At 47.2% G+C, this 27,455-nt stretch overlaps 1 protein-coding gene across 6 annotated transcripts in view; it reads right to left on the minus strand.

Annotated features, from left to right (window-relative positions):
- Nucleotides 1-27,455, minus strand: part of SBF2 (SET binding factor 2) — a 2,080,461-nt gene that overhangs the window by 412,545 nt on the left and 1,640,461 nt on the right. For 3 of the 6 annotated variants that reach the window (XM_085648169.1, XM_085648166.1, XM_085648165.1), the window contains 2 exons: nucleotides 16,968-17,042; nucleotides 14,943-15,127 (listed from right to left, as the gene is read on the minus strand). In XM_085648169.1, coding sequence (XP_085504295.1) covers nucleotides 14,943-15,127; nucleotides 16,968-17,042 — 260 coding nt within the window. The remainder of the gene's footprint in view (nucleotides 1-14,942; nucleotides 15,128-16,967; nucleotides 17,043-27,455) is intronic. The other 3 variants (XM_085648170.1, XM_085648168.1, XM_085648167.1) reach the window with 1 other exon arrangement.

Consider the following 27,455-nt stretch of genomic DNA (forward strand, 5'->3'; position numbering starts at 1 on the left):
AGCTCACTCACCCGTCTAGCCGAGGTGATGGCTACCAGAAAAGCAGTCTTAAGCGTCAGAAGACGAAGAGGACAATTGTGAAGGGGCTCAAAGGGAGCGCACATCAGAAATGTGAGAACAAGATTCAAGTCCCACTGAGGCATTACGAAAGGAACAGGAGGGAACGTATGAGTAATGCCTTTAAGAAAGCGTTGAACCACAGGGGACTTGAAAAGAGAAGGCTGATCAGGAAGCCGTAAGAAGGCAGAGAGGGCAGCAAGATAACCTTTCAAGGTGCCCAGGGCAGAGCCCTGCCGGGCCAAAGAAAGAAGAAAGAGGAGAACCTCAGAAAGAGGGGCGGAAAGGGGATCCACAGCCTTTGCTGTGCACCATGCCACAAATTTATTCCACCGGCAGGCGTATACCGTCTTTGTGGAGGGACGCCTGGCTGCCAGAATGATATCACAGACTTCAGGAGGCAAGTCAAATGGCATCAACTGCCGCCGCTCAATCTCCACGCATGGAGGTGGAGGCTGAACATATCGGAGGATCGGTCAACATACTGAGTAGCTCGGGATACCAGTACCTTCGTGCCCAATCCGGAGCCACCAAGATGACTTGGGCCCGGTCGTGCCTGATCTTCTTCAGCACTCCGGGCAGAAGTGGTATAGGCGGAAAGGCGTACAACAGACCGCAACTCCACTCATGACGAAAAGCGTCGCCGAGCGAGTGCCGCCTTGGAAATTCCAACGCGCAGAACTGCTGACATTGCGCGTTCTCTTAGGTGGCGAATAGATCTAACCAAGGCTCTCCCCACTGCTGAAAGAGACCTTGCGCCACCTCGGAGTTCAGACGCCATTCGTGATCCATCATGCACCGGCGGCTGAGTTCGTCTGCTCTGGCGTTCAGAGAGCCCGCCAGATGTTGAACCACTAGGGTGACGCCCTGGTGTTCCAGCCACGTCCAGAGGCGCAGAGCCTCCTGACAAAGGGTCCACGACCCCACCCCGCCCTGTTTGTTGCAATACCACATGGCGGTGGTGTTGTCCGTGAACACCTACACGACACTTCCCCTGACAGAGGGAAGGAAGGCTTTCAGTGCAAGTCGGATCGCTCTCAACTCCAACAGGTTGATGTGGAGGCGAGACTCCGCCGGAGACCAGAGGCCTCTGATCTCCGCCTCTCCCATATGGCCACCCCATCCCAGTAGGGACGCATCCGTCACTACGACATGCTCCGGTTGGGGAAGGGAGAGGCTCTTGCCCGTGACCCAATCGCGGTCCGTGAGCCACCACTGCAACTGCTGTGCAGTGCCCTCCGAGATCAAGACATGGTCGGACAGGTTGCCGTGATGCTGGGCCCACTGAAACTTCAGGTCCCACTGCAGAGCCCGCATGCGCCGCCTGGCGTGATGCACTAGTAGGATGCAGGAGGCCATCAGCCCCAGAAGCCGCAACACTAGCCTGACCGAAACCCAGGATAGAGGCCGAAAGATGGGAATCAGGGCCTGAATATCCCGGACCCGCTGTTCCGGCGGATAGACCCGGAACTGCGCCGAATCGAGAACTGCTCCAATGAAGAGGAGATTCTGAGAGGGACTCAGGTGTGACTTCGGCACGTTGATGGAAAACCCCAGCAAATGCAGGAGATCCGCCGTAGTCTGGAGGTGGGAGACGACTGCCTGGGGCGAGCCCGCCTTCAACAACCAGCCGTCGAGATAGGGGAAGACTGGAACCCCTGATCTGCGCAGATGAGCTGCGACCACCGCCATCACTTTCGTGAACACCCGAGGGGCACTGGTGAGGCCGAAGGGGAGCACGGTGAACTGAAAATGCTCCTGGCCCACCGTGAACCGCAGGTAACGCCGGTGGGCCGGCAGGACGGGGATGTGGAAATATGCGTCCTGCAAGTCCAACGCTACCATCCAGTCTCCAGGGCCGAGGGCAGCTAGAACCTGAGCCAAAGTCAACATTTTGAACCGTTCCTTCCGGAGGAAGGCATTGACGTTCCTGAGGTCCAAGATAGGGCGTAGGCCCCCTTTGCCCTTCTTGGGAACCAGAAAGTAGTGGGAGTAACAACCACGACCTACTTCTGGGCTCGGAATGCGCTCGACGGCCTCTTTGGCCAAGAGGGCCGAAACTTCCTCTCGCAGAAGATTCAAATGATCCTCCGAGATACGGTGGTGCTGCGGTTGCATGGCTGGAGGGGTCGTCTCGAAGGGGATGGAGTAGCCCCTTCGGACGATTTGCAGCACCCACCTGTCCGAAGTGATGGTACGCCAGTGGAGCAGGTGATGGCGAACTCTGCCTCCCACTGGCGATGAATGGGCCTGAAAGCTCGGACTAGGAAGGCTTTGAGGCGGATGCTGCCGGGGTGGATGTGGACTGACCGCGTCGTCCTCCAGAACCGCCTCGGCGGAAACCACGTCCGCGACCGCGTGCAGGTTGCGTCTGCGGCCGGTGGCTCTGCGGACGTGAGGAGGCGCCCCTTCCTTGGCCACGAAAGGGGCGAAAAGCGGAAGCTTGCAGCCGCGGGGCCGAAAGGCCCAAGGACGTGGCCGTAGCCCGGGAGTCCTTAAAGCGAGCCAGCGCACTGTCCGCTTTCTCACCAAAAAGGCGAGCGCCATCAAAGGGCATGTCCATGAGAGTGCTCTGGACATCCCCCGAAAAGGACGTGGACCGCAGCCAGGCGTGACGCCGAAGCGCCACCGTGGTGGAAATCGCCCTACCTAGCGAGTCCGTGGTGTCAAGTCCACACCGGATTGCATGGCGCGCTGCATCCCTCCCATCGGCCAGAGCCTGGGAAAGTCGTGTCCGGGCCCCCTCTGGGCACAGGGGCAGCACGTCCTCCACCGTATCCCACAGAGAGTGGGAGAAACGGTCCAAGAGACAGGCGGTGTTTAAAGACCGCAGGCCTAAACTGAGGGAGGAGAACAGCTTTTTGCCAAACTGTTCCAGTCTCTTGGAATCCCGGTCCAGAGGAGCGGACGGGAAGGAGGTTTGGGAGGTAGAGGCCTGGATAACCAGGCTCTCGGGGGTGGGATGTTGCGACAGAAAACTGGGGTCGCCCGGAGCAGGGCGGTGGCGCCTGGCGACGTTGCTATCCACAGGAGGGACTGTGGAGGGCTTGGACCAGGTGCCCTGCAGAACGTCAGTGAGGGCCTCATTGAATGGCAGCAGAGGCTCAGTGGAGCTTGCTGCAGACTGAAGCACCTCAGTGAGGATGTTAGTTCTCACAGCCACGGCAGGCAGCTCAAGCCCAAGGGCTTCGGCCGCCTTGCGCAGCACCACAGAAAAAGCTGCACCCTCCTCCGAAGCCACAGTCGGAGGAGAGATGAATCCAGTGTCCGGTGAGGTATCCAGACCACTGGCCTCCCCCAGTTCATCTGCCCAGTCCTGTGACAGTTGAGCCTGAACGGCCATAGGGTCATCGGACCCCTCCCAGTCGCCCCCGTCATCCGATTCCTGGTAAACAGGTGGAATGATCGGAGCCGGACGATAGACATAGTGAGTCTCGAGCGGCGTCGGTGGCCGCCGCATCGGCGTCGGGTCCGGACAGGGGCTGAACCGGGGAACGATGTCGACCGGAGTCGGCGTCGGGGGTGGAACCGGAGTCGGCGCCGGCGGAGGAGGCGTTACGAGGTCGACCGGCGTCGACGGGGGCCCAGGCATGGGCCCCTCGGGGACCTGCGGCGTCGGGGCCGGAGCCTCCAACGGCGCCGGGGCCGGAGCTGCCGGTGTGCAAGGTCACCCAGTCGAGTCCGCGGGGCCCGAAGGCGCGCCGGCGGGCGTCGACGGCGGAGGCCGTTTCCTCATGGCCGAGAGGAAGGCAGCAATCTACGCCGGCGCCGCGTCAGTCCCAGGGACCGGTGGGTAGGAGGACGTGCGCGGCGCCTGCGGCTCCTGCGGAGCCGCGGGGGTGGAACCACCCTGACCCTCGGCCAAGTCGCGCGACCGGCGAGGGGAGTCCGAAGAGCGGTGTCGCCTCTTGGACTTCCTAGATCGCTTGGACTTACCCGAAGACTTCGAGCCAGACGAGCGATGACGTCTGTCGCGGCTCCGCGACCGATCCTTGGACCTCCTCCTGGACCGGGATCAAGAAGGGCGCGGAGCCGAGTGTCGGAGCTCGAGAAGCTTACGGGACCGCTCCCGCCTAGCTTTCGAGGTCAGGGCCTGGCAGTCAGAGCACGAGTCCGCGTCGTGGTCGAGGCCCAAACAGTAGAGGCATCTGCGGTGGTGATTGGTCACCGACATCAGTCGGTGGCAATCGTCGCAAGTCTTGAACCCAGGCATCCTACCGGCACCAGATGTCGATTGACAAAGATCAAAAGGGATCAAAATAGTTAGTCAAAAAAGACTAAAAGGGGTAGCTCTCCCGGATCGGCGCTTACTGGCGCGGAAAAAAGAAGAACTGACGTCAGCGCGCAAGAGCGGCGTCTAAGTACTCCGACGACGTCATTACGGCGCACGACGCCAACGACGGACGCGGAGCCGCAGATGACGCCTAGCGACACGCAAGGGGTATTGCTGACGAAAAATCTTCCGGATCCAGTCTGACGCCTGGGGATATTCTAAGGTGAGGAATCTAACTAACGTGTTTCTTTTAGATAATAGGGAAACACTTACATAAGGTTTGATTCCAAGAGTGATCATGATGGAGATGACTTATCATCAAATAAACATTACTTTTCTATTTAAAATTGAGCTGGAATTCAACACCTTCAAAATCTAATTCTTAGGAGCCACTAATTAGGTGTTATTTGGACACGTGTCAAATTGTGAGATAAATCTATACAATCAACTGTAGGCAAGAGTCAATGGCAATTCAATTTAGCACTAATAGCCATATTCTTGAGGTCAAAAACCTCACTCAAACATCAATCATCTTTTCTTTCACAACAGGCATTTCAGGGATGGGGGCAAGTCAGCAGGACCAACATAAGTCACAGCTTGGTAAAAAAAGGAAAGGTATCCAAAATATGGCATACACTATATTTTGTTAAACTCCATTTTCATTTCACTTACAATTTGCACTCATCTCCACTGGAAACCATAGCACTTCTCCACATATAACTATGCATCTATCAGAACCATCGACTGAGATTAACTTATAAAAACTGGATGCATAAATAAGAATACTTTTACTCAATTTAAGTGCCTATGGAGTATCCGGGATAACTCTAGGGATTAGTGCAGAGAGTATGTGAAAGAATATGCCTGTTGATCATTATCTCACCTTCATCCAACATATATTTAAATTTAAGGAAACCATCTTTTCTCCACCTCAGATTACCACCAAAGCACAGCAGCCCCAATTTGTATTGATCTGCATGATTACCCCAGACAGAAGCATCAGAATGCAATACATCTTTTTCACCTATATTAACCATATGTTCTCACCAATTTGTATGTTTTAACAGTTATTGAACCCATCATAGCCTTACAGCCATTACCTATGGATGTCAGAAAACTCAGTGGATTTCAATTAATATAAAGACCATTAACAGCTTTAGAAAATATTTTACATTTCAGAAATAGCAAACTCAGTGGATTTCAATTAATATAAAGACCCTTAACAGTTTTAGAAAATATTTTACATTTCAGAAATAGCAAAGTTTAGGAATTCACTAACAGGCTTCAGAAGTACTTTGCTTCAGTTTATATCATCTCAGTCTCAAGTAGTACTCTCGTAGCAAAAGCATTTATGTTTATATTTAGAAAAACCCTGTTCCTTATCCAGAGTACTCATAAAGAAAATATATTTGGTCACTACATATCCCCACATAAAAGGAACAAGAAACTTGTAGATCAATTTAAGATGCTTAATCAAAAGGGATACTAAAGTTAATAATATATAGATATTTTAAGAGTGCACACAAAATCTCAGAATTAATTTTCATCCACAGTAACAGCTTCAAAACCTCTTTCGCTCTGTATTTCAAGTTAGCCTTTGTCAAAATGGGAGTAATATTCAGTCAGTTCCATCAATCTCAGTACATCCCTCTCTGGCTGAGCTCCGCAGCATGTCCCCTCCTGAGACTCTTTACATACCACTAGGAACAGTAAACAGTGAATTGGAATCATCTCAATATATTCCAATTTATTTTTATTTTCTCCATATTCAGTCAAACATTATATAGGATCTGTGACCAACTAAATCAGGTCATCAGCTGAAAATGATGTTTTCACCTCCATATAACAGCACAAGATAGGACAAAGTGCATTTCCTTCTAATGGCTGAAGTCAAGGGATCTGTATATGGCCAAAGTGCCCCGAGTCTCACTGCTCTAGTCTGAATGTTTTGTGAATTTTTATCAGTGACAAATATTGTCACCCTTTCATTCCTGTAAAATGTTGTAAAGAAATTATTGAATCCCACTTAGAAATAATTCTTTTTTTAATATTAACTCGAAATATATACAATTCAGATTAACATGTTTTCCCAGAATCAATGATTCTTACAGCCTCTATTTGAATTCAGTACATGACTACCGGATTCCAGAATATTGTTACTCTTGTAGCGACCTTTTATAATGTTGGTCTGCAAGTCAGCAATATTTTTTAAACACAATGGCTCTAATCTGGCAGCAAAATGTTTGTAATGACTATGATATCAATTTATAAGAGTGATATAGATATGCAACTAATGCATGGGGTTGCATCCCTCCATGGTTTTGAAATCAACTAATATGTGTGACTCGCATCTTTCCAGAGGGCTATTTCTAGACAGACTTTTGTTGTATAAAAACATAAAATAAGGACTGTGCATGCAGTCCTTTGACCTAGGAGCACCATTTATAACAAGCATTGGCATAGCCAATAGGTCTCGCCTTTATAGGAGATTATTAAGGCTATGTCCTTACCTGTATTTAAATGTGCTGTTTAAGCATTAACAAATGTAATTCAGTGTCCTTGATTTTAGCTTTTTACCTGACTAAATAATGAAGTAATACTATTATAAAATGTGCTGCATTATGCAGCATAATTCCTAAGGCCTGTCCACACTTATTGGGTTATTGGAAGTATGTGGTTAGTAGTGGGCTAGATTTCAATGTACTGAAACCATAAATGTACACCAAATATTGAGTCCGGAAATGAAAAACCCTTGTTAACAAATAAAGTACTGCATGCCCTTAAAGGCTTGTGCTTACAATAATAAGCGCTGAGCAGAAATGCTATGCTGACTCTTGCCTCCTTCAATGTACATCATCATATACACACACTATTGCCACATACATCACCAAATACATAATTCACAGTCATAAGCCACATACTCAATTACATACAAATAAACGCACACTTTAAAATGCGCGTGACGTACGAGTTACTTACCTTCGGTAACGATGTATCTGGTAGAGACGTATTCTAGCCGCAGATTCCTCAACTTAGAATATCTCAAGGCGTCAGACTGGATCCGGAAAACCTTTTGCAGCAGCACCTCTGCGCGCTGTGAGACGGCGCCACACGACCCCGCCCTGACGTCGTCCACATACGTGACGTCAGCGAGGTCATATAAGTCCCTCCTGGCGCGCTGACATCAGTTTTCTTCAGAAAATCTGTTCCGCAGTACAACGCGGAGCCACCAACAAAAACTATGAAAGTATGGGAACAGTGTGCAAGGGATGAAATATCTGTGAATAAAGAAGGAGGATGGTGTAAGACACCATTGTAAAGGACAGAATTAGACACTGCCTACATAGAAGTGAAAAGGCTGTGAGAAAGAGCCCCGCCAGCTAAGCGAAGACCCTTCCTTAGTGCAACCAGGAAAAAAATCTCAACAGACAGAATAGACTGTAATCATCATGTAGAACTGTGTTGGCTAACAAGAACAGAGCACGGAGAGAACAACACTCCACCGTAAGAAGGTATGAAAAGACTGTAACTGCCCCTATAGTAATGGAGGTCTGAAACAGAGGTCAACAGATCCCCAAAGAAGACGACTGTAGAGGAGACCAGAACCCTGAGTCAATAAAGAAGGCGGGAGGGAGGGAAGGCAGCAGGAGAAGAAAAGAAAATGAAGATGAATCTCCTGGTGAAGGTTAATCAAAAGGCATCATTTTACAGGTAAGAAACCCTGGAGAGGGATCCAGCTGTATTATGGTAACAGAAACCCCTAAGAGGGAGTCAGCTGTATTATGGTAACAGAAACCCCTGAGAGAGAGTCAGCCGTATTATGGCAAATCTCAAAGGGATGCAACAATGTGAGCACCCATGAGGGAAAAACCAATGCCAACTGTAAAAGGGGGGGGCAGCGGAGAACCCCACTTGGCAAGGTCCTCGAAGAACGGGGAGGCTGAGTGGGCGTTAAGGAATCTGCGGCTAGACAACATCTCTACCAGATACATCGTTACTGAAGGTAATTAACTCGTACATCTGATAGAGACATCTAGCCGCAGATTCCTTAACTTAGAATAGATACCACAGCCATACCCAAAGGGGAGGTGGGTCTGCGACAGAACAACAGAAAGCACCAAGCACTTGAGCCGGCAACAGAGTGACGCACAATGGGGAAGACTGTGGCGGAACAGCCGGACAGCAACCCAAATAACTCGAAAGAGCAAAGGATGCAAGACAACCCAAAAATGCCATAATGGTGCTACACCATACCCGTATAAGCATGAGAGGTAGAAACAGCACCAGCCTTATACCAAAACAAAAGAAAGAGAGAGGAAGAAGGACCACTCTCATCGTAATGGTGCACTATGTGAACAACCAAAGGTGATAAGAAAAATGAAGAGAGGCAACCAGAGCCTACCAGGCTAGCCCACGGAAGGAAGGCCGGAGAGGCTAAAGCCAAGGCCAAAGGTCAAGAGGTAGAACTCAACAATGTTTCTAGAAGTGCAGGCGGAACCTAGAAACACGCTAAGTGCACACCCAGTCCCAACAGGAGGAACAGGGGCGAACAATAACAATCTTAAGCACGCTGGTGCAGGACATCACAGAAGCATGCACATAGAAAACAGCCACAGAGACCATAAGGTGGTGTAGCTAAAAGAAGCATAAGGCTGCTTGACCAAGCAGCGGTCAGAGCAAGGCAGGGTGTAGATCTAGGACGACTGAAATTAGAAGAGCCGTCCCGCACGCCCAACTGATATAACGTAGGTGCGAACTTAAGGAAGAAGGCACAGCCAACAGCTAAAGGAAGGTGCAGCAAAGGCACCAAAGTACTAAGGCATAGAAACGTAGGAATAATCGCAGAATTTCAGACCACACCCTCCGACTGGAAAGAAAGTAACCCTTGTCCAGAAGAGAAAATCGTTCAGTAACTGAACACGAAGAAGGGAGCAGTGTAAAACCGGGGAACCACACCAATAAGCGGAACGCAAAAAGGGCCTTATTGATAATGCCGCATGCATCAGTGAAAAGCTCCCTGAACATGGAGACTTCGGACTAGACCTTGCAGCCTCGAAGAGAGGCGAAGAGTTAGAAAGAAGAGTACCCATGGAACTTGTATATATACCTAATTGCAGATATATATAGCAAAAACGGCTAAATCAGCAACGAACATGCAACATGGTTGTTGAGGAACACACCTGGCACCGTAATGGCAGACGGAGCTGCCTTTAAAGCATGAGAAATGCCCCAAAAACCTCCGAAGGAGGAGAGTGAAGCAAATAAGCAAAATGACCAAAGACGTATAGAAGATGACGTCAAGGCACAACATTGAGCACCGTACAACGGCAGATAAGAGCACCAGCGGAAGCCTAGAGGCCAAAGGAAGTCTTAGGCCAGGTGATATAATCAGAGCTATTTAATAGCAAACAAGTACCCAACACGGAGTATGCACACCCCAACAACGGGGAACACGTTTATTAGGGCAGCGACAGTCAGAGGAACAATCTGTGGAACACTGCCACATTAGGCTTATCCGCCAGTTAAAAAACGCTTAATGTATCCAAAGGATGCTAAATTAAACGGTAATCACCTCCGATGCGAAGGAAGACTTGAGGCTTACATCAGCCTAAAACGCACAACACATCCAAAGGATGTTAAATAAAAAGGGTACTACCTCAGAACAAACACCTGAGGAACAGAGGTCTAAGGGGGGGTTGCGAAAGCCTGCAAGGAGACGCTGAACAGCCGAGTCGGCGTGTGCATCAAATAATAAAACCCCATCAAAGGGTAAATCAACAAGACTTTCCCAGATATTTTCCGGGAAGACGCTATCCCGTAACCAAGCATGGCGCTGCAAGGCGACTGAACCAGCCATAGCCCGGCCTAAGGAATCAGCAGTATCCAAGACGGAGCGGATCGTAAACTCAGCAAGGTCACGGCCATCCCGGAGAAGATGAAGCAAGTCAACACGAGCACCTTCAGTGCTGGTGGAGATCAAAGACTCTGCAGAGTCCCACAGGGCAGAGGTAGCCCGAGCCAGGACACACACTGTATTTAGTGACCTTAGTGCAGCACTAGTGGAGGCAAAGATGTTCCGACCCCATGACTCAAGCCATCTGGACTCCCGGGAGGGAGGAAGCAATAGCTGGGGCAAGGAAGGGAAGGCAGTTTGCAAGACAAACCCCTGAACATCGGGTTGCACAAATAAGCAGACCGGGTCATGTGGAGCAGGACGGTGGCGGTGATAGACTGAACGAGGCACCGGAAGCTGGCGGAACCCATGTACCCAAAAGGGCATCATAAAGAGAAGCTTCAAAGGGCAGAAGCGGCTCCACATTCCCTGATCCACGGTGAAGGACATCAAGTAATGGGTCCACAGACAAGGGCACCGAAGGCGGTTGCATGTTCCAAATCCGAGTGACCAAAGAGACCACTCTGAAAAAAGCTGCACCAGCCTCGGTAGCCCAATGAGGTGAGGATAGCAGCTCATCAGTAGGAGAGGGCTGTAAGCTAACCCTGCCAAGACAGTGAGGGTGCGACCAATGCCCAACTGAGGGGTGTCCCATTGATAAATGGGGGTCCTGATGAGGCTCTTGAGGTGGCGAGGAGCCTGCCAGGTGCGGGTGCTCTTGAGGAGGTGGGGATCCTGCCGGATCCACATATTCTAAGGGAGGCACCGGCAAGAATACATTGGGAGTCGCTGAGCGTGGGGCCGATGCCAAACTCTATCCGGACGCTTCCGGAGAAATCTCAACAACCCGGCGTCGATGCGGGGCCAAAACTACTTTAGTAGGCGCCGACCGAGTTTTGTCCGGCGCGACTCGTCTCCATCCTGCGTCGAGTCGGCTCCGTCCGGTGCCGAATCCACAATAAGCTCCCCTTCAGAAGAAGGAGAAGACGCTGGAGCCGGGGATGCAAGCCTCCGGCGCCAAATCAGCCTCAACCAGAACCGGCTCAAACTCCGAAGGAAGAAGCGGAGCCAGGGAGGCAAACCTCTGGCGCCGCACTGGCGCCGCCTCAGCCTCAACCCGAACAGGCTCCAACTCCGGAGAAAGAAGCAGGGGTAGAGTCGGGGAGGCGAGTCTACGGCGCCGGAACGGCTCTGACCCCGGCTCCGGACAGGCAGCCGCCTGCCCAGAAGGCCAAGGCGTGCACAAAGCGAGGCTTTGAGCAGCAGCAACCACCTGCGACGCCACAGGGAGCCCCACAGGACTATGCGGCAGGGGTGCCATGGGTCGTACAGGGGGACCCAGCCGGGCCGCACCCTGACGACTCCATATGGATCATAGTGGGGGACCCAGCCGGGCAGCGCCCTGACAATACCACATCTCCGACATCCCTGGAGGGCAGTGGCTCATTTGACACCGGGGGCGAACCCACCAGCGAGTCAGTCGGGGACCCCACAGCTAGCGGAGGCCCCGAGGACGCCTCAGGGACGGGAAAGGACCCAAGGGAGGCCCGCAAGGCTGTGGCATAAGCCTCCATTTGGGCCCGTGTCGCCCTCGCACCCGGTTAGGGTGGATGGGGGGGACCGTTGGGGGCGCACGTCTGGATTGTTCCGAGAGCCAGCGCACCTGACAACAGATGAGGGTGAGGTTGAGGACCTCGGCGACAAGCGCCGCATCTTGCCGAGAAGTGGTGAACGACGGCCCCGGGCCACAGAGCGCGATCGACGACGGAAATGCGTTGAGGAGGCCGTGGGACAAGACGACTCCGACTGGGACAGCCGTGCCGAAAGGAGCTTCATTCTGCGCGCTCGCCGGGACTTCGGCTTGAGGTGTTGGCAGGCGTCGCAGTCCGTGGAGTCGTGGTGCTCGCCCAGATACCACATGCAGATAAGATGCGGGTCCATCGCGGACATTTGCCACGAACAGGAAGCACAAGATTTAAAGACCGAGGGCATCGCACACTGTTTCAGACGCGACGATGTCAGGGCGGGGTCGTGTGGAGCCGTCCCCCGGCGCGGAGAGGTGCTGCTGCAAAAAGTTTTCTGGATCCAATCTGACGCCTGGGGATATTCTAAGTTAAGGAATCTGCGGCTAGATGTGTCTATCAGATCAAGAGGTACATCATTACATGCACAAGTCACAGCCGAACATAGCATAACACATACAAGATATTGCCACAAATGTAATCACAAACATGTCACACTGCCACGTAACTACCACATGCATAAGTCACCACCATGACAATATCACAGGCACACATCACCATAATAAGTAAAGAAAAGACATTGCACTGCAGTAACCCAGACAAAGTAAACTGCAGCATTTTATGGGTTTTCAAGAGGGAAGGGGGAGGAGAGAGTGGGAAGGATAGAGAGGAAGAGCAAAGAGGGTAGGCGGGGAGACTGTGAAGGGGCAGGCAGCCGTAGTGTAAGGGACAGAAGCAGAAGAGGAATCTTCGAGCTTGGGTACGTTATGGCTGCGTACGCCGAGGCCATATCCTTTGTGACCCCTCTGAATACTTTCACAAAGACAGCCACTTTTGATTACTTCATTGAGTTTGGGTTTCAGATGGTGCTAGAATCATTTACTTCACCTTATTGTGCTTAATTACAACAGTCAACACCCTATTTTCCAAATAAATCATAAAGTAATTTCATTAGCATCACAGCAGGCTGTTGAAGTATTAGTGCTATAACACTTTGCAAACGAGTGCAACATTATTGTCAGATCTAATGGGTGTAAAAGTGTAATTCTAGGGCAGAACAAATAGCTTGGGTGTCATAATGTACATGGAGCATGGTTTACAAATAAATGTAACACAATTGACCTCCTCATATTTCCACAACAAGACACATCAAGTATAAATAAACATCGTATATGTTTTTTTAAGCTAGTCCCTAATCACCTTGACGCACCATTTTAACTGTGGTGAATTAGTTCCCTGGGCACCAGCCTGTACTGTTTAGGGCTCCATAGTAGATGCTAATGGGCACATTTTTGGTTAACATCAAACGACCCCATGAAAGGGAAGTGCCATTCATTGTGGCATTCGAGACGGAAACAAGTTGGTGGGGGAAGGGAACGGATATTCATTTGTTGGCAAATGACTCCCTCTTCTGGAAAACATTCACACAAATATTCTGAGTGGTAAATAAGCCTATCTGTCTGGCTTTACAAAAGACACTTCGTGAGGAGGGGAGTGCTGACTTGTTATCTTGATGTGATGCGCAATTGCCATGTACTGGCTTCTCTGGGTGGTGCAGGACATTCATTCATCCCACTGTTCCAAGCAAAACAAGGGGGTTAAGTTAGATCTGGTGTGACCAGTGCTTCAAATGGAAAAATAGAAGTGCAGGTATGCTGTACCTTCTCAAAATAAAAAAGTGCCGGTACTCCGTATCAGACAGTACCGGCCCTTTTAAAGCACCTTGTTTAATTGTTGGATTAACTAGATCAGGCATATTAGGGGCGCAGACAATATCTCTCTCCAACATACACCATGGAAATCTCCAAATAGACACATCTGGGACAGGTTGAACAGCTATTTTGCCTCAAACAACCCATCCTAAACCTCCATACGTGCAAAACACTAATTCATACAAGCGACAACACGTTTACCTCTCATAGATACACCAGTAGCCAGCGGTGGCTCTTTCTCTAACAACTGCTCACAATCATAAACCCCAACCCTGCACAATGTACGACTAATGCGCAATGCGTACAACAGATGTAAAGTAATGGCTCCTCCCTCTCCTCTCTCTCTCTAATTATTTATTTGCATATTAATTTTTAACTGGATAAGTCATCTGAACCAACCACATTCTACGGACTGCTGTGTGACTCCCCCACATTACATGATTTCAGGCCACTTTATGTATTATTGTTTACCTTATGTATCATTTATGTACATTTTGTTATTTCAAAACTCAATAAACTTTGAAATAAAAACATAAAATAAATATGGGCTAAAACATTAGAAAATTCCTCATAAAATGTTGCTAACTATCTGTTTTGATGGTTTAAATGTTTGATTGCAATATGCACCTCAGTCAGCAGGATGGGGGCTACATATTATGCCTGCCTCAGTATGTGTAACAGTGGGAATATAACATTTCTCAAACCAATAACAATCTCAGTCATTGTACTCGTTTTCTCACAACATTTTCTTTATTATAGAGTTCGCCTTCCTAGTATCCCCTACTTCTTTAAGTCTACAAACGAAATGCTTTCCATGTTCCATCAGCTCTTGCATACAATACCTCTTTTCGCTGATCTCATATCCAATAAATGGTTGAACTCATTCATCTTTCAGCATCTCAGAAATTCACAAGGATGAGCAGCAGGGTACATTTTCTACAGTTAACTAGGTCATCGAAAAGCAGTCCTTAATTTAGCTGGTGCGTACTGAATTCAGCCACGGAAAAGCACTTGCACATACCGTGAAAGCAAGTCAATGGTTGGTTTTAAACTCTGATGGTGATCCCTCAATTTCTCTAAGCACACCATTTTAAGTGCCACATCAAAGAGCAACAGGAAGCTGCCCACAGTCACAGAGCACAAGACAAAGGATATTTTTAATTAATCAATTATAGGGCAACTTGTGTAATTATAATATCACATGCTGCAAATTCAACCCACTATACCTTTCATGTATCACAGGCTTTTTATGGAGGCAAACTTACCCTTAATTGAGATTTTTCCCCAAAAATGTAAAGGGCAGCTTGGCGCTTGAGGAGGTGGTTTTGAAAAGAAGCACTGTCCGTCACAGAGGATGAGTGATCTCTTCCTGCAAGTCTTGCCCCCACGTCAACATGAGGAGTAGGAGAGCTAATAAACCGATTGCTTGAACGAAGACTGGCCCAAACACCTGGACGTTTTTGTGTAAAGAAAAAATGTTAGGTCACATGAAGTAACTTTTTAACTCCATTTGTTTAAGTTCTACATAATGAACAGGAGCTTAATTAAGTGCTATTTGTCATTTTACTTTTGCTCTTGAAGTTTTATACACGTCATTTTCAGAGATATTGAATCAAATAAACGTGCTTACGTAAACGTATTAATATTTACCACTTCACAAGTAACATAAAACCAACTGCAAAACGTTTTTCATAATAAAGGATAAAACAATACAGTACACCAAAAATGAAAACAAAATAAAACATTCTAAATCTAAAATGTTTAATTAAAAATTTGAAATATTCAAAAATTCAGATGACAACTAAGAAGTATATCAGTCATGGAAGTTTATAAATGAAATTTTGAGACTAATTTGGAATCATGAAGTTACATGCATATGAATTAGGGCGAATGGTTGATGGAATTCTATCAAGAAAACCCTTAACTTGGCTGCTTGAAGAAGTTATAGATTATAAAACATGCACTATATTACTTAACAATATGGCAAAACCACATCTTTTCTGTCTTTAAATGAGCATGGGTAATAAAAGAAAGTATTAAACCTGCAGTCTTTTTGTTTTTGTCAATTTTACTGCATGTTACCAACCAGTAATAGTTTAGTTTTTTATATAAATGTAGGTATAGACCCACAATTAACCACCGACAAAATGGGATACACCTTTTCACAATTTCAATTCACCTATATTTCACGATCAGTGTACCTTTGCGTTCTCCATCACTCTCTCATATGAACTCCTTATGCGTCACTGAGACCCCCCCGCCTTTCTTCCTCCTCTTGCAATCTTACAATTAAAAAAATACAAATACATCCTTACTGACATACCTTATCTAAATTCAAACTATTAAAAGTTCTCATTTTAGGGTGAAAAGTTGTCTTTTTAATACACACCTTAAACATACTCTCTAAAAACAGTCCTGTATCTCAGACAATATTATCTACCGAAATAACATGGCACCGGGAAACTAAAGGTGCTGTCTAGTTTTCCCATCAAATCAAAATGGACATTGCAGATTTGGCATAATAATGTGGGTACCTCCACGGACAGTTTGACTCAAATTGTTTCTGCCATGCGCTATTAGCAGTTTAAAAGTTACACAGATTAACAAAAACGGAGGAGAGTGAGGCCTGTCAACCTCTTAAAGGCTCAAGACTGATTTGCATATGGTCCAAACTTGAATGGCATGGTGAGCAAAAAATACGATGGATTTAGGTCCCGATCTCTGTACTGGGGTGAATGTATGACATTGTTCTGCATTCTGTCCATCAATTGTTGTTTTTGCAACCTCTTAGTATGCTCTTTTCCTGTCTGCTTGCTTACTGCGCCACTATATTCCCCTCTAGGACAAAGATGCGACAGGCAACTATGTGAGTCCATTATGTATCCACCCAAAGTACACATTCTTGAGACAGTAAACTGCATCTGGCTCTTTGTGACGTGTATTCATCCACACCCCACCCCACCACATTTCTGGCAGATCCAAACATACATTAGGGCTCTACACATATAAATACTGTATCAGGAGGATGATTCTTTACCCCACTGATGGGTGGATAAAATCGTGGCATTTGTAACAATAAAATTGACAATAACAAAGCTTACTTAACGTGCATAGCCTCACTCTACAGTTAGAACTTCACTATTGTGCAGGTAGCACGAACAGCCTAGCTGGGGCTACCTCCACATACTGTCATGAAGGGTCACATGGTTCACAAATGGTCCATTACGTTGTCAGATGGCGGAATGGTGATACGGTGTTCGGGATGACGGAGTCATGAAACATATCAGTACCTTGATGGTGGACTCCTCCCTTAGTTGTTGACTTTGGATTGGAATGAGGGAAAAATCTATCTCTGTACCCGAGTACTGTCAGAGTAAAGTAGAGAGAGATGAAAGAAGGGATAGCATACTGGAGTCAAGGTTGTTATATGAAAGTGAACATGAAAAAAGTACTTTGAATTGAAGCAAACAATGAAAGGCATTTTTAATTGTGCTAGAAATATATCCTGTCCTTCCTCTGTGATGCACCTGCTCATACAAATATCTTGTGCAGTGTTTATACTACTATAAAACAAAGGTCTCTGTATTAAAACCTGCATCGTTTAAAATTTGTAAACATTATAAAACATAAAAGCTTTGAATTTTTCATAGTTTTACATTTTCTTCATTCATAAAAAGACTTCAGACATTCACAACTTCAGAAGTGTTTAATTTATTTCAATCTTAGTAGCATTAAACATTCTTTAAAACAAATTTGCATTCAGCAGCTCCAGAGCATCCTTTCTGACCTCTGGAAAACAAATTAAAAGAAATGACAGCTCCCGATAAAGGGTAACAAATGTATTTCTATAAGAATGTCACTATTGCCGTTTTGTATGTACACAACATTTGAACTGTGCAATGCTTGAAATGCACCCACAGCATGTGATCCTGCTTTAAGAAAAACAGCCATTAAATCAATGCAATTCCAACCTGAGAAAGATCTTATCATACATAGCTCTACTTTCATCTATGGAATTATTATTATATTTCTAGAGCGCACTGTTACCTAGGAAGGTGTCCTGGCACTAATAGCTGCTGGCAGTAGTATATGATGCAGCGTAGTTATTGTTTATAAAGCCAGTTTTCAGAGCTTTATTGAAATCAGAGCAACCTGTAGTCGAGTGATTTTTTATACTACTTATATTGCGTTTTTGAATAAATACATCAATTGACTTCTGCATTGAAACAGCCAGTCTCCATAACATGATCTTCTCATCAAAGTAAACATCAGTGACGGCTCCACTACTTTTAAGCAGTGTGAAGAAGAAACATAAAATGATAATAACTTTAAGTTATTATTATTTTATGCTTCGTGTCCTGCTGTTTTGAGGGCTGGCGAGGCTGCTGTGCTCTCAGAGCAGGGCAAGGGCGGAGTGGTTTGTCCACTCCTAAGTGCGCAATGACTATTTGGTCGGCCCTCTCGGGCGGCCCACACCAGTAATGCGCATTTTCCTCATTCTCCATGCAAGCTGCATTACAGGCGGCATGGAGAACACGCAACCCTCCAGCACCTTGCTGAGCGCAGTGTCACGGTGCTTAGACTAATCACAACGCTGCTTTGCAGTGTTGTGATTAGCTTAGGGGAGGGAGGCTGGCAGCCTGCTTCCTGTTCCTGGAGGGATACAGGGGAGCAGGAGCTTAGATGCGGGACCTGGCCTAAAGGTAAGTTTAAGTTTTTGTTTTTTATTCCGATCCCCCCTCCCCGCATGACCTCCGTGACTCTCCCTCCCTCACCGCCCTCCCTCGCGACAACCACAAGCCCGTCCCCCCCTTCCCCACGAGCCACGCCAGCCAAATCTGGTATACATTCTCCGGACCCCTCTGTTGCTCAGCCAATACCATCACCTTGCTCCTTCTCCCTCCACTTTGAGTCACAAATAAGTTCAAACCTCTATGATAGCCTCCATTGACAGACCCCTTCATTCGCAGAGCTTCACGATGCCCTCAGGCCTTGATCTTGTGTCCCTTGTCCTAACCAGTTTGGTCCGCACTGCTGACTCCACCCCCTGAAAGATTCAATCCCCTCCGAGTCCACCAGCATCCCCTATCATATCCCATCATTATTGCCCAGATAATTTCCTAACCTCTTTCCGTAGGTCGCCTTTCCATATTGGCACGTGTTTGGTCAACTTGTTCCTCCAACCCAAGAATCGGGTCACTTTATTCCAAGAATCCAGGGTAACCCTAGTTGGTCCCAGGAGGGACCACCTCTAACAGTTGCTATATTTGTAATGGATGGATGAATTTTCTTCCATTGTAGTTCCCTATAGCCTGGTTGCTGGGTTGTCTCTCAGGGCAAACCCCTAGTCATTCATCGTCAGTAGCTGGGACGTCTGCCAATAGTCACTGATGTCTAGTACCGCCACCCCTATTATATACTAATCTTTCTAAACACTGTAGCGGAATGTGAGGTGCACTCTCATCCCCCAGTAAAGTCCTGGTGATCTTACTGATCCTGTCAAAGTATGTGCCTCGGATTATGAATGGTGTGTTTTGTAGTAGATAGAGCAATTTGGGCAGTATGACCATTTTCAATATGGCAACTCTCCCCATCCCTACAGAGGAAGTTTCCTCCATTTCTTTGCGTCTGCTAGATACTCCATGAGGGCAACTTCTAGGTTTTGTTCCAAAAAGTGTTATTTTAATCCCTAGGAGCCTGAACCTATCCCTAGTGACTTGTAAGTTATAGTAGTCTCTTAAACTTGGGAAAGCCTGTCACATCAGCCCGTACCCCTACCCAGCACGCCAGAGGTTCTATGCATAATGCAAAAGGAGGAGGGAGCGGACACCCCTGCCTTGTGCCCCTTTCCATGGAAAAGGAGGTCAATAACTCCCAGTTCACCCTTACTGCGGCTGTTGGTAACCTGTGGAGCAGCACTACTCATTTACAGAAATAGATGCCAAATCCAAATATCCTAGGCATCTGATGGAGAAACCCCAATCAAGCTGAACGATTTTTCAGTGTCGATTGACAATAAGGCTAGCTGTCCCAGAGTCTGCTCAATCTCATCAATCCAATTGTGCAACCTCCTAAAGTAAAGCTGTATCGCCCTTCCAGGCATGAACCCTGTCAGCCTGTTCTAGCGTTGAGCTGCCTGGACCAAAATTGCTCTTACATTAAGTTGAGAGTGGGTGAAATTTGGAACCATTAGAAGACTGGCTTCTGAAGAGCGCAATGTCCGCAAAGCAACAGCTTTGTGCATCAAACATAAGTATTTAAAGTTGATCCTTTTAGAGTCAGCAGCCAATGCAATTTTTCCAGCGCTTCAATGGCGGAGGAGCCATGAAGGAGAGACAAAACTAGCTATGCTGTGGCTGTCTAAATCTTATATAGCAATCTCAGTAAGTGGTCCGGAGAGCCCAGGAAAAGAGAATTACCATAGTCCAACTGCTCTGGATCGCTGCCTGAACTACCAATAAGCGCAAGCTGGTAGGGAGTAGAGGCAGAATCTTGTTGAGCATTTTTAATAGAGCCAAGCACACCGAGGACAGTTTACGGACTTGTGAACATAGTGACAAATCTGTATCAAATTGAATAATTCGAAGTCATTAATTTCAAGCCTTCACTAATTCCTCACGGTTATGCTGCCATAATCAGCATCATCACTGCAGTTCTCCATTCTCAATTTTCCAAACAGACCCCTGGCTACCGCGGACCAGAGTCCTGATATTGGTAGAGCTAGATGACTACAACAATATTTTTGTTGGACTACCTATGAAAATTGACAGGCTGCAAGGTCTTCAAAATCAAGCAGGGAGATTGGGACTTAATGTCCACAAACACAATGAAATACTGCTGTAATTGACACCTTTCATTGGGGTCCCTGTGAATCAAAAGAGCCAATTTAAAGGTAAGAGCACAATGCACAAATAGTAGAGGGGTGAAGGGCCAGGAAATTTCTTAGCCCACTACCCGTCATCTATGAACCATCAGTCGATGAACCAACAAGCGCCTAAAACACCAATACCTTTCTCGTACTTTCCCGCGCCCCAAGGAATGTGCGACTGCATGCAGTTAAAGGAGCACCTAAAATCAAGTTTTCCATGAATGTCCATGCAGAGGAGGAGTTGCATACTGAATTATGATGGTCACTGCCCAGTTCCACAACTGAATGGACTCTAACCTTCTCAACCGGGTTTCAAAAAGATAACAAAGATAACTGAAAGACAACGCACAGCTCTTTATAAAACCTATGAATAAACAAATTTTAATTATGTGTCAAGTACCAATGAAACTTCACAACATGTTCCAAGTCAGGACTGACTACTCAAGAAGTTACCTTCCACTTCTGCTGTGGTGAGGGACATTTTCTGTGGCACAGATGCCATGACCTAAGGCTTTCAGAATGTATCTATCTGTGACATATTTCAAACAGCCAGAAATATGGATCTCCCAGTGATGCACCTTGAAACTGGGGGGGCTGAGGTTTAGATCTCGATTTTCAATGGAGCAAAGACCTACTTCTGGCAGACAGAATAATTTTAAATTAGTGATGCACAATGTGCTGTGGCCACAACATCTGTGCTCACACATTATATTGAATCCTGGTTCGAACAGGAAGGCAGTAAAAATTTGAAATTATGTTATTTAGTACAAGACAACTGCAACTGTTTTTGGAATACAAATCATTTGTATGGCTTCCCAATAAAGCTAATATTGAACAAATGTAGGTAGATGTATACCTTCTTTAAAGACACTAGGAGATAATCTGTACAACAGTCACTGAGATATATACCTTTCATCTTAAATCGTTGCCAGTTCGTCTTCTGAAATATGCCCTTTATTTACGCTTCGGTCTGGCATTGTTATGGTGCCTAGCATTTTTAATAAAGCCTAGTTGATATAGAAGATAAGGCTGAACAACCATTTTATATATAGAGAAGTGTCCTGTAATGGACATGGGGAGTGCTGTCCAGAACCCGAGGTTACAGGTCAGATGATCCAACTAAATTTGGATGTACCAATCCCATGCTCTTTGTGGGTACCCTGTCACATAGACTCTGAGGTATTTGAAGCAGTCTCTTAGGACCTGTAGGTCAGAGGCCCATTGTAAAGCCAGAGCGGTGCAATCTATGGAATAAACAGAGGATTTGGCCCTGTTGATGGTGAGTCCAGAGAATCTACCAAAGATTTGGAGAATCTGGAGAACCCAAGGTCCAGATTTCTGTGGTTCACAAAATAATACAAGGACATCATCAGCGTATAAAGCTATCCTGCCCCCTTCTTAAAGGGCACACGTCGGAGAAGGAGCCTCCCACTCTTACCCATGCCGTCAAGGCAGTGTACAGTAATCAGACCCAATGGATACATTTGGGCTCGAAATTCCTTTTACCTAAAAAGCAAAACAAGCAGCCCCAATGGACTGAGTCAAAGGCCTAGTGAAAGTCGGCTAGAAGGATAGCATGAGCCTCAGGTATTCTATTTACCAAGGGCAGCACATTGTAGACTCAACAGATATTATGGCTGGTGGCCCGAAGGGGCATAAAATCTGACTGGTATGAGTGGCCCAGGGAGAGTGTAATCCAAATCAAACGATCGCCAGTGCCTTGGCCTAGATTTAACCTCAATATTCAAGAGAGAGAAGGGTCGCTAGGAGGTGCAATCATCGAGTGGATGGCAGGGCTTAGGGATAACCACGATTTCGGACACCCGGAAATTAGGAGGGGGGTGCCTCTGGGCTATGATGAAGATCTTAAAGTAGTGTATGGAGTATTTGAGCCTTGTATGTTTTAAAAAAAAACTCCGCTGGTTACCTTTGAGGCCCGGGGTATTGCCAGAACAAAGTAGAGTCAATGCCACTGTTAGTTCTTCCCTCGTAATGCTTCCCTCAATTGAATTTCTACCTGCCGTCATCAGGGGAGATCGTATGGGGGAGGAGGAGTTGGAAGGTCTGCTACAAATTCCCAAAGGGTGTACATGTCCGTCAGTGGTTGGGAGTATAAGTCTATAATAGGAGATGAAGCATCGTGCTTTGTCAGTGTCACCGATCTTTCTATTACCCTCTGTATCTGAAACATAGGCGATAGACTTGCGACAGGTAGTGTTAGTGCAAAGCCAGTCTAGTGTTTTTCTCACTTAATCTCCTCAGGTGGTCTTGCCTCATTTCTCTACTGCCTGTTTTTGGAAGATGAGGGCCATTAGGAAATTCATGCTTTTCCTGCCTGAGGTTCATAGGAAAACTGTAGTCCATGCGTTAGTTACGTCCCCACTGGACTTACCAAACAGCCTTTATCTGGGGCTACCCTCTTATCTACTGCACAGACTCCAACTTATCAAAAATGCCACAGCAAGGCAAATCAGGTGGTGCCTATGCGCCACCATATCTCGCTGCATTTGAGGCAACTTCACTGGCTTCCTGTTACTTGAAGGATCGAATTTAAAGCTCTGAACCTGGTCTTTAGGGCCACTAGAAACCTGGGGCCACTGTACCTCCAGGAAAGACTGAAGCTGTACCAACCAAATCGGGCCTTAAGATTCAACAACCAGCGACACTTGACATTCCCACGTTATCGCAAAGAGATCGGGCGGCAGATCTTTTATGGTGCAGTCAGCTCAACTTCGGAACTCCCTCCCTCTCCATCTGCATTTACTCGAATCAGAATTCCGGTAAGCCTTAAAGACCTGGTTTTTTAGGCTGTAACCTCTGCCCATCCCGCCTACCACAAGACTGTCCGCTTGAGCTGGGACACCTTGTGGTAGCTGTGCGCTTTAGAAACTCTACATTCATTCACTCATTTAGGAGTGCCTGCCGGAGGACTGCCTGTCTACATAAGGATTCCCTAAGAGTGGAAGGCAAGCTGAACACTCCAAACTGCCTCTAATTCTAGGATACAAGTCCCGGGGTTAACCACCTCCTGTTGCTGTCGTCTACAAGTACCTGTGAGATGGCTAATAATGTGCCCTCGTACAGTGGCTTTCAAGTGCCTCCCAGAGTGTGGTTGGAGTCTTAACTGAGAACTTGTTTGCTACAAGATATTGTTCCATAGTTTTCAGGATATACATCTTTGTCTAGGCCTCTTGCAGCCACCAGGCATTCAGGCGCCAACCTGTTCGTGGCCCTCCAGGGCCCAGTCACAACCGCAATTCCACTAGGGAATAGTCAGATGAAACTATGAACACCGCTCCTCCATGTGTGATTCGGAGCACAGCAAAAGAAAGTAATCTAGTATATTTGTGGGCTCCAAAATAAAAAGTGTAGCAGCAGGTTGTAGAGCCCTCCAAATGTCTGCCAGACCCAGTGCCTCCAGAAATCTGGCCTGGGGTGACAATGTCACAAGGCTATCCTCCCACCTCCCTGGACCAGTCCCCAGTCAATTATCCCACTGAGATGTTCACCCACTATCAAGGGTCCCGTCGGAAATTGGCCACCAGTGCCCGGATGACTCCATTGTGAGAGGTGGCGGGGACATAGGCACCGAGGGAATAAATGGGTCAAACAGGACCCCCAATGTTGCCACATACCCATCCTGATTATTGTGCCGAACACGTGTGACCTTCAGGGGCAAATGGCTGCAAATCAATATGGCCACACCCCTTTGACCGCCCTCATATACCCATGTGAAACACCTATGAGTGGTACATCCGAGCAAAAAAGGGACATCTGGTGCCCATCAAGTGCATTTCCTGAAGGAGGAGAATGTCAGCGGAAAAGCATTTGGCCGCTCTCCATTTCACACCTCTTAACTGGATCTACGAGACCATTAAGATTCCAAGTCAACAGGCGAATATATCCTCCCAGCCCTGCATCTGTATGGTCAGCCATGTGGGAGAGTGCGCGCAGGAGAAGCAATCAGAAAAAGAGCGTATAGTGGTCAGTGCCAGCTGTGAGCCTATGTGGACATGTCGGACATAAGTAAAAACAAAACAGATAAGAAGAAACAACAGCAACAACGCACCCACCCTATACTTCAACAACTTTAAGTACTGGTCGTGGTATAAACTAGGAACACTTGCTATCTGGGCAAACAAACCCCAACGATGTTTCCTTGTACCAGTACGCTTCTAACTGTCCCCATAACAAAACCCCAAAGATCGAAAAGAGAGAAAGAAAATAAAGCAAATGTCCTGGAGGTAGACCTCGTCTGTCAAAGATCACTCTAGCACTATGATGGATCATCAAAACACAGAGAGTAAGTTAAGTTCATAAATTGGTCACCAGCCTTCAGTCATTGGTTACAGAGATAGAGGTTTTGTGTCTACAGCCTCAGGCTTCATAGATGCCGAATGGTGAAGCCTTGGGCTCCCTGAAGGGCTATCTGTGGAGCAGTGTCACCTCCGAGCTTGCGGGGAACACTGTCACAGTTGCCAGCATCCGCGATTACCCCCGGTTCTCTCGTTGTCTCACAACGGAAGTTTGGCTTCTCCTCCAGCAATTTCCATGTGACCTCCAGTGTGTGGAAGAAAAGGGTTTTCTTCTGAAAGCTTACCTTCAAGTGGGCTGGAAAGAGCAACCTATAGTGTAGCTGCATCACCCACAAGTTTTGTTTGACCAACGAGAAGCTACATCATTGTTGCTGAACTATCAGCATATAGTCCTGAAAGATCATGAATCAAGTAGAATTACAGGGCAAGGCCTCGTATTTTCAGGAGGCCTTAGGGATTGTGTCCCGGTCCCCAAAGTGGAATATTTGGGCAATAATAGGACCTGGAGGGGCCCCTGGATGGGGTTTTAGGGCTAAGGACCTACAGGCCCACTCTACAACAAAGCAGGCCGAGATCTCCCCTTTAGGATCCCAGATCTTCAGCTAGGTCACAACAAACTGAGTGGGGACGCTCGCTCCGGCACACCCACAATCCTCATATTGTTTTGGCAAGAGCATCTCTCCCAGTCTTCCACTCTTGTCTCCAGTTGATATACATGCTTCAGAAACCCTGATACAGCATTTTGCAAAGTTCAAAGAGTCCTCAGTCTCTGATATTTGTCTTTCCGCCTACGTGACCGTCACTGAAGGTCTTGCTGTGATAATGAAACATCCACTTTTCCGGGAAGATCATTCATCTTGGATGGCTTGCAAAATACAGGCCGATTGATTAGGAGGTTCACTGGCTGGCGAGGTTTCTTGTCTACGACAGTAGTGGGTCTGGTAAACTTGTCGATGCACCCCTGGGAGGCCTGGCCCCCTTCTGTTTTTCTTTCCCCATAACAATGTAGGGGAAATTCCTCCCTCTCCAGATGTCCCCCAATTATTAGCAGCCTTCAGTAAACATCTACTTGATTACTTATGCCTACCAACTCTCATGGGGTAGGCCTTCAACCAGGACTCTCCTGTCATATCTGACCTGGGCTTTTCTTTCAATCTGACTCCAGGTGTACCCTATCTCCTTACAGTCAGCCTCAAGGCCCCGTGCCAGGAGTTTCTTGGCCTTCCTCTCTTCCTTTACACTTGAGGGTTCCAGGTCAGGACTTGCCCTCTAGTTTTTGATGTGGGCTTGCAGAGTGTATGACCTATCCAGCTCTAGCATCTTTTCATGATTTCTTCATGAGCAGGGAGCTGGAAAGTCTACTGTCATAGGGCAATGTTGCTGATGGTGTTCGGCCAACGGATTTGGAGGATTTTCCCCAGAGAGGTGCTGCTGTAACCTAAGGTATACTGAAAAGTGATGGATGGAATGCTCAGCTCCCCAATCTATCGTTATTTTGTACACCATGCCACCTCAGTATAGACCCAGTCATGGAAATCAGTTTTGATCCTGCTACAAAGTGAACAGTCCAGGTCAAACTGCCAGGCCAGGTCCTCAATGAAATAGAACACAAGCAACCCAGGACCAATTTTGCCCTAGTTGGGACTCATCAGCCAGGTATAGACTAGTTTCAGTGACAAAGTGTACGGTTTAGTATATGACATCTGTGCAGAGTCCACAGACGAACAAGACAGTCGCCGCCAATCCCAGGAATAAACATGTTTCAGAAAGGTCCCGGCCAACCCCACCAGCAGTGGGGCAACAGAGGGAAATGTCTCCTAGAAGGAAACTACCAAAGCTTCAGCGCATCGACCCTCAGGTTGCCCCTGCCGCTGTCATGTGGGGCCACACCCTGCCCTGGCCAAATCAACTGTGGCCTTCTAACTCTCTTGTAATCAAAAGGAGGGAGCTAGAAGGAGCAGTCATCCATTCTTCTTCCTAGTTATATATCATGAATCATAAGGGAATGGATCACTTGTAACTGGAAATAGGGGTCTTTCGGGTCGTTTCCTGAACCACTAATACCTTAATAGGTATTATGAGAACCCTCAATCACGTATTTTGATGGTATTGGCGGTGTATCTTGATTCTCCGCCTTTTAGATACGTTTAAGCATTATCATCGGGTTTCTTGTGTGTTATGCTTCCTCCACCTGGAGGGAACCGCTACTTCGCAGTAGTGATCAGAAATATTGGTGCAAAAAAGGTGCAAAATAACGTGAAAAGTTAACGTTAAAATGTCTTACCGGTACTACCTTCAAAAAGCAAAATTTTTATTCTGTCAGGTGTATTGGTAGACTTCTAAAAAATGGTGGTGCAGGAGGTCAGATTATCTGACCCCAGCACTTTAAAGTGTCCAAAACAAAAAAGGTCGACATGTTTCTGCCCCTCTAGCGTCCCTGGAGGGGGTCGTTGGGCATTCCTCAGGACCTAGTGAATGTGTGAACCGGTGTTCTCCAGTTCAAAGAATGAGGTTTATGATGATTTTCATAAACAATATCTTAAGGTTATTCTGTTCCTTTTGGGCGCATCCGTTTTGCGGCTGCTGCCTGCCAC

Source organism: Triturus cristatus, chromosome 3_2 (genome assembly GCF_964204655.1).
Source record: "Triturus cristatus chromosome 3_2, aTriCri1.1, whole genome shotgun sequence".
Lineage (NCBI taxonomy): Eukaryota > Metazoa > Chordata > Amphibia > Caudata > Salamandridae > Triturus > Triturus cristatus.